Here is a 17,095-nt window from a genome sequence, read left to right as displayed (position 1 = left end):
CGGAAGACAGCAAAATCCTCCGGTGGTAAAGTGGTTAATCTGAAATAAAGTGCATGGGCAGAAAATTCTGCGCAACAGTGACTGCAGCTATTCTGGGAGTAGCAACTGTTTTAATACAATAACCAGCAGGGGAGATTCCTCCATCCATGCTACTTAGTGTGGATGGGGGAATATACTGATTTCTCTTTTTCAAGCCAAACATCTGTAAAGAAAGAAATCTGAATGTCTATGGCTAGCTTTACCCTGTGCAAATTATTTTACTCTTTATTGAAATAGCAAAGGCCTGACAATTATTCCTTATTACTTCGTCCCTACTTAACTGCCTAGTCAAACATTCTGCTCACTCTTACATTGGAGTGCTAAAATGATCTCAGGGCCACTAAAACCAAGGTGAATTGGCAACAAATTTGGCCCACTATAGTTTTTCTTCATTAACATAATTTGATCGAGGCAGCCTTTTAGGTTTATACTCACTGGTACTTCCAGGTTGGCATGCCTCAATCTTTCTCATTCAGACATGTGTTCTAGAGGCTGTAATGCTACTGGAGACACATTGCATGTCTGGTGGACCTGCCAAATGTTGAGTAGGTTCATGACCAAAGTGTTTAAACTTCTGCAAACCTTATTCCACGACCCTTTTCCAATAAATCCCTACTTCCAGTGGTGGGATTCAGCCGGTTCGCATCGGTTACTAACTTTTTGCAAGTTCGCAGAACCGCCTTGTGTTGTGAGTTTGATGACTATCTGTAATATAAAAATCATCCTCCTGATGACCGCTCTGCTGCTCCCTCCTCTGTCGGTGCTGCAGGGAGGTAGCCGGAGCCCACACACTGCACTGGTTGCTAGGCTAGAGCCGCTTAGCATCGAGCAACCAGTGACGTCACCCCTTCTCCTCCAGGCCGCCGCCTCCCAGACAGTCCCCGCGACTTCCCGCCTATTTGGCTCTAGTAGGATACAAGTGGGCGGTGCTATGAAGTGTGACGTGTCTGCGGTTGGGTTGATTCACAACACAGTTTTGGGGCATGTGCCTGAGGAAAGTGGAAACATGCGAAGTATGGGATGAGGAACTTCAAATCTCCTCACGTGACACCAGTGTTCCTTTTAAACACCGGAATTCAGTGAGATGTCCCATTATCGTAGCCGCTATCATAGGAGGGACATTAGCCTTTTTTGTACGGCGTCACCTTAGTCATTACAGTTGTCCCCCTCAGAGCACCGTTGTGGCAGCTGAGCAGGTGGTGAGCGTTCCTTCGAAACACCATGGAAAACCCGGCTCCTCTCCCTCTCCTCCAGAGGCTCAGCTATGCGACTGGCCATTTTCTGAATGACCTGTGTGCCTCCATGTGGTTCACCTATTTCTTGGTGTACTTCCACTCTGTGCTGGGCTTCAGCTCTGCAAACGCGGGGATCCTCCTGCTGGTGGGCCAGGTAGCCGATGGCCTGTGTACCCCTGTGATTGGCTATGAGTCGGACCGACATGGTTGTATCCTGCGATGTGGACGCCGAAAATCCTGGCATCTACTTGGTATGTGTGGGCATGACAAAAAGGAAGTGTTGTAATAATGTTTGTAGAAAGCTGACTCCTTTATAATGGATTGGTTTCCTCATACATACAGGCGGGGTTTGGTGGAAAAAAACAGCAGGTCGAGAGGTGGGTTTAATGATATCCTTCCAATTGCTCACTTAAGGCTTCATTAGGCAGAAGAAATGCTGCGCACAGCGTTTTAGTTTTTGTATGCATCTACATGTAGCGCTGTATAAGAGAATGTGTGCTGTTTAGTCATGTGCAAAAAATTAAAAAAAGGACCCTGCCGCAGATTTTATACGCATATAGTACTGCACGCCGGTCACTGTGCATTGAAAGGGGGGCACGCTAGTCACTGTGCATTGAAAGAGGGGCATGCTGGTCACTGTGCATTGAAAGGGGGTCACGCTGATCACTGTGCATTGAAAGGGGTCACGCTGGTCACTGTGCATTGAAAGGGGTCACTTTGGTCACTGTGCATTGAAAGGGGGGCACGCTGGTCACTGTGCATTGAAAGGGGAGCACGCTGGTCACTGTGCATTGAAAGGGGGGCACGCTGGTCACTGTGCATTGAAAGGGGGGCACGCTGGTCACTGTGAATTGAAAGAGGGGCACGCTGGTCACTGTGAATTGAAAGAGGGGCACGCTGGTCACTGTGCATTGAAAGGGGGGCACGCTGGTCACTGTGCATTGAAAGGGGAGCACGCTGGTCACTGTGCATTGAAAGGGGGGCACGCTGGTCACTGTGCATTGAAAGGGGGGCACGCTGGTCACTGTGCATTGAAAGGGGGGCACGCTAGTCACTGTGAATTGAAAGAGGGGCACGCTGGTCACTGTGCATTGAAAGGGGGTCACGCTGATCACTGTGCATTGAAAGGGGTCACGCTGGTCACTGTGCATTGAAAGGGGTCACGCTGGTCACTGTGCATTGAAAGGGGAGCACGCTGGTCACTGTGCATTGAAAGGGGGGCACGCTGGTCCCTGTGCATTGAAAGGGGGGCACGCTGGCCACTGTGCATTGAAAGGGGAGCACGCTGGTCACTGTGCATTAAAAGGGGGGCACGCTGGTCACTGTGCATTGAAAGTCGGAACTGGTTACTAAAATTTTTGCTGGCCACTGTGCATTGAAAGGGGGGCACACTGGTCACTGTGCATTGAAAGGGGAGCACGCTGGTCACTGTGCATTGAAAGGGGGGCACGCTAGTCACTGTGCATTGAAAGAGGGGCATGCTGGTCACTGTGCATTGAAAGGGGGTCACGCTGATCACTGTGCATTGAAAGGGGTCACGCTGGTCACTGTGCATTGAAAGGGGTCACGTTGGTCACTGTGCATTGAAAGGGGGGCACGCTGGTCACTGTGCATTGAAAGGGGAGCACGCTGGTCACTGTGCATTGAAAGGGGGGCACGCTGGTCACTGTGCATTGAAAGGGGGGCACGCTAGTCACTGTGAATTGAAAGAGGGGCACGCTGGTCACTGTGCATTGAAAGGGGGGCACGCTGGTCACTGTGCATTGAAAGGGGAGCACGCTGGTCACTGTGCATTGAAAGGGGGGCACGCTGGTCACTGTGCATTGAAAGGGGGGCACGCTGGTCACTGTGCATTGAAAGGGGGGCACGCTAGTCACTGTGAATTGAAAGAGGGGCACGCTGGTCACTGTGCATTGAAAGGGGGTCACGCTGATCACTGTGCATTGAAAGGGGTCACGCTGGTCACTGTGCATTGAAAGGGGGGCACGCTGGTCCCTGTGCATTGAAAGGGGGACACGCTGGCCACTGTGCATTGAAAGGGGAGCACGCTGGTCACTGTGCATTAAAAGGGGGGCACGCTGGTCACTGTGCATTGAAAGTCGGAACTGGTTACTAAAATTTTTGCTGGCCACTGTGCATTGAAAGGGGGGCACACTGGTCACTGTGCATTGAAAGGGGAGCACGCTGGTCACTGTGCATTGAAAGGGGGGCACGCTGGTCACTGTGCATTGAAAGTCGGAACTGGTTACTAAAATTTTTGAATCCCACCACTGCCTACTTCCTAGGCTTACTTGGCTGGTCTTCTCAAATGAAAGCCCCTTCATTAAATATAAGCTTAAATTAAGCAGCTTTATAGTATTAGCCATCAAACAAACCTTTGACAAAGCAATAAAAGAAACAACTCACACAATTCAAGGAAGTCAGACAGTGCATAGACTCATTTTTTATTAACGAGAAGCTGGCCAGTATACTTATGAATACCCCAAAGTGATTTCTAGTTGTATGCACCCAGTGGATTCAATACTCACACACCTCACTTCCATGACAAAACTTTACATCTTTGTATAGCTTTTACTAATGAAGGGGCCCATGGAGAACTCCAGTACCTTCCATCTACCCCTTCCCACTGCCTTCCCCCCTCTCATTTCCCTATTACTCTGGGCTACTTTTCCTGCCCTTTTCTCTGCCTCTGATTTTACAGAGTTTCTATAGAAAACCAGATTTTACTCTCCCACAGTTTCTTATACCTTTTAAATATCAGCATCTCCAACCGAATGACTTCACCAGTGATAAATACCTTTGCTAACTTGAAAGACGTAGCCCTAATAAGTTAGATCAGGGCTGCCTCCCTTTCTTCCTTTTTTTTCCTAAAGGGTAACTCCACTTTCACGGGGGGGATAGTAAATAAAAAAAACATAATATAGTGTATACAACTGGGACACAACACAAGTCATATTGTAATTGAATGGAAAAATTACCTTTCTTTTTCAGTCGGCAGCACTATAATTTTCTGTAAATGCAATGCAATATGGCTACCTGGAGGTGTTCTGTACACAGAATGCCCATAGAACGCCGCCCCCCCCCCCCCCCCCGAAACACCATTTCCTGCTTGTGCAATTTTCCCAGAAGTCTGCACTAAGATACAAGCCAGATTTCAGGCATCCACTCCAACAAAAATGTAATTTATGGTGAGATACTCCCAGTAGGAAATGACATCTAAAGGGATGCAGACCCTTGTTGGTTTCCTCATTGGAGCCCTGTAGGTGCAGCAGCTGATTTATAATTTTAAAACCACACCCATGAGATTCACTTCCCATAGGGTCACAGGCAAACAAACAGGGATTTCTTCAGAATAACAAAACATAGGAGTCTGCAATAAAGATTGTTAAAATCCTTGCAATATACATTGAACACTCAGAGGGGAATATTTTTTCCTCAACAGAAGTTGAGTTACTCTTTAAGTCCTCGTGCTTTTGCCTACAGCTTTTTTTATTTGCATACCTTCTCACCGTTCAGTAGGTTCAGGGCCCTCACATGGCCAGTAATAATGGAGACATACACTTGGTTTTGTTTGTACTGTTTCTATTGTATGCAGACGTAAAGCCGATTTAATGAAAACACAAATCCCTGTAATTTCATTGCAGTTTGTTCTTTCAGAAATTCAATAAACATCTATTGGGAATTTGGGAATGAAAAATACCAAAAATTTGACAATATCATTGACTCTTATAAGCATACATTAACCACATAACCCTTGAAATAGCTTCCCATTATTTGCCTGCCAACTGAAAATGACAATTATTGTTTGTACTTGTTCTACTTGTATGCTATGCTAATCTACAAAGACATCCTTGTCTCTTGTATGCTTCTGAGTACATTGTACTTGTGTGCCAGCCATTAAGGTGTACATTTAATAAATCGTGTTAAACGGGTGTTAAGTTGTGTTAAGCCTTATCACAGGGTGGTCATTTCCTAAGAGGTGTTTAATAAACCGTGTTAACTAAGGTAGAAACCAAATATCTCCTCTCTTCACCTTATGGTGTTGTCTCTGTGATAAATTTTTTCAAAATTGTCGCTCTTTTTTTGTTTATAGTGCAAAAAATAAAAAAAATCGCACAGGTGATCAAATACCATCAAAGTGTGTCTGCTCTGCCTGCATGTGCATGTTAAGAACAGTGTATGGGGGAGAACAGGAATAGAGCTGCTGCACGAGTCATAGAGGATTGTATGCGGGAACTCTCTAGGACTGCTGTCAGAATATGGAAAGGTGATCAGAAAAGGATATCATGGAGGGAAAAGTAAAAACTAAGACTTCATGTACACTTGAACTACTTTGGCCGCCAACCACGCTGCGATTTTACCACAGTTTTTTGCTTTTTGCAGCCAAAATGTCCCTATCCTGAACACGATTCTTCCGCATTCAGGAGAGTTAAGGCCCGTATACACGAGTCGAAATTCGGCCGGGACTTTTCGTCCGACGACTGATCTGCCGATTTTCGGCTTGTTAGTATGGTGCTTCCGACAACCGACTCTGACTTTTCGGCCGAAAAAATTCTGGTGTGCAGGCTATAAAATTTTTGTCCACCTTCAAAACACGTCCGATTTTCATGCAGTCAGTACAGATTTCGACAGGGAAAAATCTTATGAGCAAGACTGGGCATGCTCAGAGAAGAAAGAACACAAAGAAAGCAATCCAACACATGACATCACTTCTGAAGTAGAATTCTGTCGGACGACAAACATTCCAACCAACAGACACCACTCTGGACAAAAGACGAATGACCGGTCGGCATAAATTCGTTGCGTGTGTACTAGGCTTAAGGTTGAACCTCTAACCACAGCAGCTCCTAAACGATCCTAAAAGCCTATGTGTACGTGTACATGGAGTTGAGTTTAGGAGCTTTGACATAAAAAGTCAAAAGTTCCTAAACTCAAGTTTAGGAGCTGCTAGTGTACATGGAGCCTAAAGCTACCCATAGATGCATCAAAATTCCTCAGGTTCAGCAGACTGATCTACTTCTGTACAACTGTCCTGCAGTGCTGATCAGTGTATTTTGAAGTCTCCCTGCTGTCAGACTACAATGGCACAGCGGGGGAATCCCTTATCCACCTTGAATGTGTGAATTGGGAAATTGGGGCAGTTTTTTAATTGAAGAAAAAACAGAATCATCCATGGCCAGCTTAAGGAGCAGACAGGGATTCAGAGCATTCTCACTGAAGGTGTAAAGCTCAGTGTAAGATCCCTCCAGTGATTGACAGACAGCAGGAAGCATTCTCTATATATATATTATACAAGATAAGATGATTTTACAATATTAAAATGCATAGTTATGCAGGCTTTGGTTGACTATTTTCTTCTATTTTGTCATTCAATGATATTCACTGTAAGAGCTCTTTCACACGCCTGAAAAACTGATAAGTGGACCTGATCGGAAACTCGATGCAGCTCAATGGATAAGTAAATGTAAATAAACGTGTGTCCGCTTTCCTCCTAGTCTTCCAAATCCTAAAAAAAAAAAAAAAAGGAAAACATCTGCGCTCTTTTACATTTTTGCAGACCTGAACTAGACTGGATCCAAGGTAGCCTGATGTAAACAGACACCGAAATCCATTTACATCCAATCGCTAATAGAGTTATCATGGGTTTGCACTGCAGTGTCTATCAGACACAAACTGAATAGGCACAGATGTAAAAAAAAACTGACATCCGTAGACATTCGGCTCTGATCCAGCAGGGGGAATCTGCTCATGGATTCTGTGATTGGAGCAGAACACGCTTCACGTGAAAGAGCTCTTAGTCCTCATCGCAGATTGTCTGATATATAATGATATATTTATACGCAGCTGTCTGTTGCAAATATGCTGTGATTTCTACGTGCTGAAAAGTTCATACAGAAAGTTACATTATAATGCTTTGCTGATTAGAAGTTCTTAAAACTGTAGTCTCAGACATTGACACTAACTTATAAATGTATTTGTAATAATTGGTAGAGAACATTGTAATCTTTTCACGTTATGAATGCTGATGAAAAGCAACATTCTATGGGTGGTGTGTAGGTAAAGATTCTACTTCATGCAGATTTTAAAAATTGAATGATGTTCTTTTCCAGCTTGTCTAGAATGAGAATGGGGAGGATCCAGCCCTTCCATCTTTTCCATCAGATAGTTCAAGGTTTCTCATGGTTTCTTCTCCAAGCTGTCATCTTTATCAGGTCCTGGGGTAGGGTCCACCACAGTGTATACACCAGGACTGCCATGACTGGTGAATTTCATGACTGCCCACTGCTGACGATGATACTGCAAACATAAGGTTTAAAGTTTTGCATTATTCCTTCAAATTATTTTCAATTGCAATATTTTGTACTAAATAAGTATCAATGATACAGCTAAAATACCTAACTCTCGGTACAAACAAAATGTTCCAAATCCCTGGCCAACATTTGTGGATTGTTCTACCTGCTTTCTTGGATCCAACCTTGTAAAGTTAGGGTGGCCTTTAGGGACATTGTGATGGACAGTCTGAGATGGCACCTCTCATGCAATGTCACAGGTTACTAGCTGGTCAAAATTGCATGTGGTAAAGGTAATTTGTGTCTGGATCACCGATTTGGGGTGCAGGGCTGCCGTGATTGGCACTGGTACCATACGAGGGCATAAAAGTGTTCTGCTATTCCGAAAATAACCTAATAACATAATAAAAATGAACAAAAAAACAGAAAAGGAAAATATGTGCCAGTCCAGTGCCAGATATAGTTCTGCTACAGAAAAGCAATCCACTGAAGGCCAACAGATGAAAATTCCTATAATATTCAAAGTTCAATAGTGCAGCATGATCTCCTATAACTTTTACCAGTTTTGCAACTCTCATCCTCCACCAAAACACTGTAATGCTTGCTGGAGGGTATGTGTCAAGCAGTGTTTATTTAAACAAATGTTGTGATGGCATTCCACGAGTCGCATTATGGGACATCACAGCGGGTAATATTAAAAAAGAGCACCCGTGCTCCACATAGTATTAAATACGGATAAACAGCTTTATTAAAAAGGTTAAAAACTTTTACATTCATCGGCTGTATACTGTGTAGCGTCCTATGCCAAAACTACAACATCTAGAATTCCAAACATCCAAATATGCATGTGCAGTGACGTCATGGCCTCAGGCTCCTCCCAACACATTTAGTCAAATATGACATCATCAGGGGCACAGAGGCCCAACAGAGCTGCTCATCTTTTATAGCATACACTTAATAGGAACCAAGAGAAACCCCGAAAATGGAAGTTAATCATTACCAACTCGAAAAATCAAGATAAAAATGGAACTACAAGACACCTACTGGGCAATTTATTAATTGCAACATGTATAAAACCATAATAGAGGAACCATGTACAGTACATAGCATTCACATGGTGAAAAAGTTAAGGATGTACATTAAGTGCCCCCTGTACAGAGGATCACACTTAAAAACAAAAAGTTAAATTGCCAAAAATAAATAATAAAAAAATACTAAGAAAATAATAAACAAAAGTTGCATAGAATTGAATAAAACAATTCTGGTGTGTCTCCCTTATGAAGAAACCACTAAAAACACATTCAATAAATAACTATTATCAGGAGGACAAAATTATTATAATCCATAAAAGGAAAAAGCATCAATATTAATGCCTCATATAAAAGAAAATGATAGGATTATACAAATATGAAGTGAGGCTAACTATTGTTAATAAAGGCATTTACATCCCACTCAACATTAGGTCCATGAGGGGAAAAGACATGCAATTTGTAGATCAACATTGTCTCAATTTTGGATATTTCTCTTGCAATCCAGCCTCCCCACTAAAAAGGAATATATTTGTCAATCCCAAGGAACAATGTCCTCTTAGGATCCTTGTTAACCACTTAAGCCCTGGAAGATTTAGCTGCTCAAAGACCAGGCCCTATTTTGCGATTCGGCACTGCGTGAATTTAACTGACAATTGCACGTCGTGCGACGCTGTACCCAAACAAAATTGACGTCCTTTTTTTCCCACAAATAGAGCTTTCTTTTGGTGGTATTTGTTCACCTGTGCGATTTTTATTTTTTGCGTTATAAACAAAAAAAAAGGCGACAATTTTGAAAAAATAACAATATTTTTCACATTTTTTTATATGAAAGCCGTCCGTCTTTCTCCCTCTGCAACAGGAGATCGTGAGTGACCGGCGGACATCGGAGCCGCCGGTCACTCGCGCTAGCTCCCCAGGGAATGAGCGGGGGCAGGAGCGCGCCTCCGGTGGCGCGCGCTCGCCCCCCACAGGCGGCTGAGCGAGTGACGTACCCCTACGTCACTTTGCCCAGCAGCGGCTGCCTGCCACAGTATATCTGCGGTGGGCGGTCGTTATGTGGTTAATAGCCACAGCATAATGTGTATGCAAGTTAATATTCTTTTTTACCTATTTTGATATTATCTTGTACTGCAAATGTTCTCAAATTTTACAGATGCTTCCACAGTGCCCCTGAGGATGCAATTGGCTGAGAAACACGTCAGACCAAGCCAGCAAGAAATACTAGCATCAACACCGGATTTCATCTAGAACTTTTTCTTTTTTTCCCAAAAGCTTTATTTGAAGCAAAGAAATACAATAATTTGTACAGGTAATGGTAACATATGTGAGTCAGCACATCAGGTTATGCAACAGTCTTCACTGGGAGTGAATCGGGTGAATAAAAATTAGAACATGGTTGGAAATATCTATGTTCTACAGATTTTACACATATAATACCATCTGTCTTAGAACCCACGTGTATTAGATAGAATGGAAGGAAGTCCAGAAAACTGGCTTATAATAACTGAGTATACAGATCTAAAAAGGGGTAGGGTGGTAGGGCCTGCATTAACTGGGAGGGGATAAGGAGGAAATAGGGGGAAGGGAATCAAGGATTCTATTCTCCTGCGCCTGAAGGTGTCAGAGATATTATATACATAGTTAGGTCAAGAGCTGAGAGTACTCAACCGTTGTGACAAAGTGGTGCCAACAGGACCAATGTTAGTTGAATTTGTGGACAAGCTCCTCTGTTTTGCAAGTTTTCTTTATAGATTGGAGTCACTCTGTTATGGTTGGGGGGGGTTGGGAGATCGCCATCGAAATGGTATGCACATTTTAGGTGCATTTACCATATGCATTACTAGGGAGTGAAAATACGTTTTTTTTTTTTTCAGTAATGAGGAGTGATGCAGCATAAATTGTGCTGGGGAATAGTCTAAATAACATGTCGTGATTTGGTTGATAAGGCAGTGGAGTTCCTTCCAGAAGGGTAGGATTAGTGGACACTTCCACCATAAAAGCGAGCCCTCGGCTTCATTGCATTGCCAACATTTGGGTGAGACTGTGGGATAGATCTTGTGCAATCTAAGGGAGGTCTTATACCACCTTAAAACATTTAAATTTAAATGGATTTTCCTGTGTTGAGACATTAATTGTTCCCTTGTGAATGTACAGTATGTGTAGATATTTTCCCATTCCTCTTCTGTGAAGTCTAAGGATAGCTCTTGTTCCCATTTGTGGCTCGCTTTATTAGATTTGAGATTATGGTCTTTAGATTAAATGTTAAATGTCTTTGTGGTTTCCATTTGCTACAAATCGCGTCAAATGATGTGTGCTGGCAGTACCATGTCGGGATTAGTTTGGGATTATTTAGGAAGTGTTGAATTTGGATGTAAGTCCAGAAGGGAAATATTTGATTTGTCATAAGAGAGGACAGTGAGGGTAAGGTCAGAAAGCATCTTTTGTCAAAGAAGTGTTCCGCTCGAATTTTGGAGAGTGGCCAGACATTAACGAAAAAGGAGTCAGATAGACCCAGTTTGGATGATGGCGAATGGGGGTTACATAGTTACATAGTTAGTGTGGTCGAAAAAAGACATCAGCCCATCCAGTTCAACCTATTATGTGTGTGTGTTTGATGTTAACCATACATTGTATACCCATGTATGTTGTGGTCTTTAAGGTGCCTGTCTAATAGTTTTTTTAAACTATCGATGCTCCCTGCAGATACCACTGCTTTAAAAGAGAATTCTACATCCCCACTGCTTTGACAGTAAAGAACCCCCTATGTATTTTAAGGTTAAACCATTTTCCTCTAGTTTTAGTGAGTGGCCACATGTCTTAATGTATTCCCTTTCTCTGAAAAGTTTGTTCCTTATGTTCGGGTCACCAGTACAATATTTGTACATTGATATCATATCCCCTCTCAAGCGTCTCTTCTCCAGAGAGAATAAGTTCAATGCTTGTGGTCTTTCCTCATAACTGAGATCCTCTATTCCCCTAATTATTTTTGTTGCCCTTCTCTGGACTCTCTCTAGTTCCAGCACATCCTTCCTGAGGACTGGTGCCCAGAACTGGACAGAATACTCCAGATGTGGCCCGACCAAAGTCTTGTAGAGTGGGAGAATAATCTCTTTATTTCTGGAGTGAATCCCCTTTTTTATACATGCCAGTATTCTGTTGGCTTTTCTTGCAGTGGCTTGGCATTGCATGCCACAACCAAGCCTGTTGTCCACTAGGACCCCCAGGTCCTTTTCCATCTTAGATTCACCCAGAGGTTCCCCCCCTAGTGAGTACCTTGCGTTCGTATTTCTGACGCCCAAGTGCATTACCTTACATTTTTCAACATTAAACCTCATCTGCCATGTAGATGCCCACCCCATTATTTTGCTCAGGTCTGCTTGTAAGGTTACCACGTCCTGCATAGAAGTTATTGCCCTGCTTAGTTTGGTATAATCCGCAAATACCGAGATTGTGCTGGATATCCCCACCTCTAGATCAGTTATGAATAAATTAAACAGGATTGGTCCCAGGACAGAACCTTGGGGGACCCCACTTTCCATACCCGCCCAATCTGAGTACTCCACATTTATCACCACCCTCTGGACGCTCCCCTGGAGCCAGTTCTCTATCCAGGCACTATGGTCCATACCTACGTACCTTAGTTTGTACAGTAAGCGTTTGTGGGGAACGGTGTCAAATGCCTTTGCAAAGTCCAGCTACACCACATCCACAGGCCTTTCTTTATCTAGATAGCAACTCACTTCATCATAGAAGATTAATAGATTGGTCTGGCAAGAACGATTTTTTTATGAAGCCATGCTGATTACTACTAATAATATTATTTTCATTACTAAAGTCTTGTATATAGTACCTTAACATCCCCTCCAATATCTTGCAGACTACAGAGGTTAGGCTGACTGGCCTATAGTTACCCGGGATATATCTCGGCCCTCTTTTAAAGATTGGTACCATGTTGGCTTTTTTCCAATCAGCTGGCACTATTCCTGTCTGCAGAATATCCGTAAAGATCAAGAATAATGGTCTGGCTATCTCCTGGCTGAGTTCCTTAAGAACCCTCGGGTGCTTGATCTAGGCCACAGCTTTCCCCAGAGGAAGTTAGTACCTGCTTTCTTATATGTGGAGAAAAAGGTGGGCAGAAGTTTAATCGGTAAGGTCTGCATCAGATACATCAGATACAGTATTTTAGGGAGAATGTTCATTTTGATAATTGCTGCTCTTCCAAACTAGGAGAAGAGACCAGCGGACCAGGATTTCAGGTTGTGATGTATATTCTGAAGGATCAGAAAGTAATTTTTTGGTATAAAGGTCAGATAGTTTAGACCGTAATTGAACCTCAAAGTACGTAATAGCATTTTGCTCCCAACTGAATAGGAAGTTGGATTGACAAAGCTTTAAAACTTCTTGTTTCAAAGATATGTTGAGAGGGTGGGATTTCGAGAAATATATTTGTAAACTGGTTAGGGTTTTAAAATTGGAGAAGTCTTTAAGCAGGTTCGTGATTGGGGTGGGAGAATTGGTCAAAAACAGAAGAATAAACAAGCAAAAAATTGGGGGAGCAAACCCTGAACATGTATATCTAAAGCCGGTGCAGCTATGAACCAAGCGACATGTATATTAAAAAAGAATAGCGCACACATGCAAAAGAAAAGCCTATCAAATATGGAGACAATCCATAAATATAAATGGGGATTTGGTCCCACCATATGGCCATATCGTGCTCAAGCCCACCACTACGTCAAAGTACCCCATTATCAGTGGGTCCTACACTATCCATAAAAAAGGATGAATCCAGCCTCTCTAACCCTTGGAGATTTCACTCCTTGCTGGGAGAGATGTGCGACTGCACTACAAGCGACTCTTCCTATATCTACTTGATAGTGGACACTTGATAGAGTACAGGTGTGTGTGGGGGGTGGGGTGCTCAACCTCAGAAGTCTGGTCAGACCGAATACATAATAAACAAGCAAAAAATTGGGGGAGCAAACCCTGAACATGTATATCTAAAGCCGGTGCAGCTATGAACCAAGCGACATGTATATTAAAAAAGAATAGCGCACACATGCAAAAGAAAAGGCTATCAAATATGAAGACAATCCATAAATAAAAATGGGGATTTGGTCCCACCATATGGCCATATCGTGCTCAAGCCCACCACTACGTCAAAGTACCCCATTATCAGTGGGTCCTACACTATCCATAAAAAAGGATGAATCCAGCCGGCTTTAGATATACATGTTCAGGGTTTGCTCCCCCAATATTTTGCTTGTTTATTATGTATTCGGTCTGACCAGACTTCTGTGGTTGAGCACCCCATCCCCCACACACACCTGTACTCTATCAGTGTCCACTATCAAGTAGATATAGGAGGAGTCCCTTGTAGTGCATTAGCACATCTTTCCCAGCAAGGATTGTTGTCTCCAAGGGTTAGAGAGGCTGGATTCACCCCTTTTTTTATGGATAGTGTAGGACCCACTGATAATGGGGTACTTTGACGCAGTCGTGGGCTTGAGAACGATATGGCCATATGGTGGGACTAAATCCCCATTTTTATTTATGGATTGTCTCCATATTTGATAGTCATTTCTTTTGCATGTGTGCGCTATCCTTTTCCACTTTACCTCTGGCCACTGTGCTGCTACTGCGGCACAGCGGCTCGTTATCGTCCAGCGACGTAGACCTACGTCGCTGGACTCCTCCCCCCGGAGGCGCGCTCCCGCTGTTCCCCGATCGTTGGGGAATCTAGTTAGTCAGTGACAGGGAGTGACAGATCGGAGTGTTCAGCATAGCTGAACATCTGATCTGTCCCTGACTCACTCAGTCACCTCCCCCCCCACACGTTAGTAAGCACCAGGCATACATTAACCCCTCCCTCTCCAATAAAATTAACCCCTTCCCTGCCAGTGTCATTTTTACAGTAACAGTGCATATATATAGCACTGATTACTGCAGTAATGTCACTGGTACCCCCAAAAGTGTCAAAAATGTCAGTCAAGGGTCCGATCTGTCCGCCACAATGTCGCAGTCCCGCAAAAAAAATCGCAGATCGCCGCCATTACTCGTTAAAAAAAAACACCAAAAATGACAGAAATCTTTCCCTTAGTTAGTAAATGCAATAACTTTTGCGCAAACCAATCAAAATATGCTTATTGTGATTTTTTTACCAAACATAGGTAGCAGAAAACAAATTGGCCAAAAATAAAAAAAAAAAACAAATACAAATACATACAGTGGTAACTTAGTCTTTTCAATAACCTTCTACACAGGCCCCCTTCTACTGCTATAGAGTTGGAACATATCCACAGAGCCCTCAGGCCACGAGGCAGGGAATCAGACCTACCTGTGATGTAGTATGCTGTCTGGTAGACGTTCGATTGAAAGAGGAGATTCTGAGAAATGTCTGCAACAAAATGCAGCTCTCCCACGGCAGTAACAATGTCCAAATATACCAGGATCTGTCAGCAATCACCCCTTCAACACCATAAAGACCTAAGGCCCCTTCTGGAAACTCTGCACATGAATAGAATCCATTACAGGTGGAGGTTCCCCTTCTGCCTCTCAGCAACCTTTAAAGGCAGTACAACTTTTCCAAGGCTCCCGGAGGATCTTCCAAAATTTTGCATCACCTCAACATCCCACTAGTTGACGTTCCTAGTTGGTGCATAGAATTCCCACCCACCACAGGAGATCCTCAAAACCTAGGGAAGAACCCATTGAAACCCAAGACCAGAGACACTGCCATCAATGTTTCTCATCCACAACACAAGCTCACTCCGCCTATCTGGGCCAACAACAAGGCACTAGCCCCACGAAAGCCCCACAACCTCCTCGGCCAGACTCCAAAAGCTTGAAGACTTTCTGCATAAATATAGTCCCAAACCGTTATCCAGGTCAGAAGCAAAGAACCTGGAACATCCTCTCTCTGCGGAAGAAATTAAGCTAGCCCTCAAACAACTGCAGGTATAGGATCAACTGAGGGTATAGGATTGTGTATATGGGATTATATGGTGGAGTTTTCTTTACTGTTTTTTGTTTTTTTTTATTGGTTGAGCCAGATGAACTTTTTTTCAACCTGACTAACTATGTAAGACACTCTTTTACCTAATTTCCTGATGGCCATCAACTAATTTTCCTCCCGTATACTTCCCTCATGAAATCTCCTAGAAGCCCCCATAACAGTAATCCCTAAACCAGGAAAAAATCCAGCCTTAGACACTAACGACAGACCTATTTCCCTACTTAATGTAGATCTCAAACTGTACGCTAAAATTCCCACCATCCCTGCTCTACTGAAAAATGATCTTTTTTTTCTGGTTCTGGACATGCTACAGAGCTGAAACTTCACAGGTACACTTTTTAGACCCCCTAGACACTAAATCACACAAAAAAAGTTCTTAAAATTTTTCATTTTTGATAGAGAGCCAATTATTGGAAAAATTAAAAAAAAAACTTAAAAAAAAATTTCTTTGGATTTATTGTCTGGGGGGTCTAAAAAGTGTACCTGTGAAGTTTCAGCTCTGTAGCATGTCCACAACCAGAAAAAAAATAGAATTAGGGTTAGGGCTAGGGTTAGGGTCAGGGCCAGGGCTAAGGTTAGGGTTATTTTTAGTGCTTAGGGTTAGAGGGTTAGAGTTAGAGGGGTAGGAGTAGGGCTACTAACTCTAACCCTAAGTATCTCACCGTAACCCTAACCCTAGCCCCTAACACTAAACCTAACCCTAACCCTCTAACCATAACCCTAACCCTCTAACCATAACCCTAACCCTCTAACCTTAACCCTAACCCTCTAAGCCTAGCCATAAAAATAACCCTAAACCTAACCCTAAACCTAACCCTAACCCTAATTCGTAATTTTTTCTGGTTCCGGACACGCTACAGAGCTGAAACTTCACAGGTACACCTTTTAGACCCCCCAGATGCTAAATCCAAAGAATTTTTTTTTTTTTTTTTATTTTTATTTTTTTTTTAATTTTTCCAATAATTGGCTCTCTATCAAAAAATTACAATTTTTAAGAACTTTTTTTGTGTGATTCAGTGTCTGGGGGTCTAAAAAGTGTACCTGTGAAGTTTCAGCTCTGTAGCATGTCCAGAACCAGAAAAAAATTAGAATTAGGGTTAGGGCTAGGGTTAGGGTTATTTTTAGTGCTTAGGGTTAGACGGTTAGGGTTAGAGGCGTAGGGGTAGGGTTACTAACTCTAACCCTAAGTATCTCACCGTAACCCTAACCCTAGCCCCTAACACTCAACCTAACCCTAACCCTTAAAGCCCAGTTCCTGTCCCATTTTGGTCGGTTCTGGTCTGTTTGCGGTTGTTTGCGGTGCGTTAAACGGGGAGTTTGGTCTGTCACTGTGAAGCTGGCGTAACCCTTACACTACCTGATCGATACAACATCATACCTGATCGTATACACACACTGGATGTTTTAAAGCACGTTATTCCAAACAATTTAGGAATGTTAGGTGATTTATGCCCTTTATGGTATAAAACCCGACTCTGCGTCAAC

General features: G+C 43.1%; 1 protein-coding gene across 1 annotated transcript in view; it reads right to left on the bottom strand.

Annotated features, from left to right (window-relative positions):
- Positions 1-7,054: 7,054 nt before the first annotated feature.
- The window catches only part of LOC309566336 (plexin domain-containing protein 1-like), a 463,427-nt gene continuing 453,386 nt past the window's right edge, over positions 7,055-17,095 (bottom strand). The window contains exon 14 of the mRNA XM_082271449.1: positions 7,055-7,571. Within this exon, the coding sequence (XP_082127575.1) occupies positions 7,452-7,571 (120 nt within the window). The 3' untranslated portion in view covers positions 7,055-7,451. The remainder of the gene's footprint in view (positions 7,572-17,095) is intronic.

This window comes from Pelophylax lessonae (assembly GCF_965119305.1).
Source record: "Pelophylax lessonae genome assembly, chromosome: 11".
NCBI classification, from domain to species: Eukaryota; Metazoa; Chordata; class Amphibia; order Anura; family Ranidae; genus Pelophylax; species Pelophylax lessonae.
This window is presented reverse-complemented; position numbering and strand designations above follow the sequence as displayed.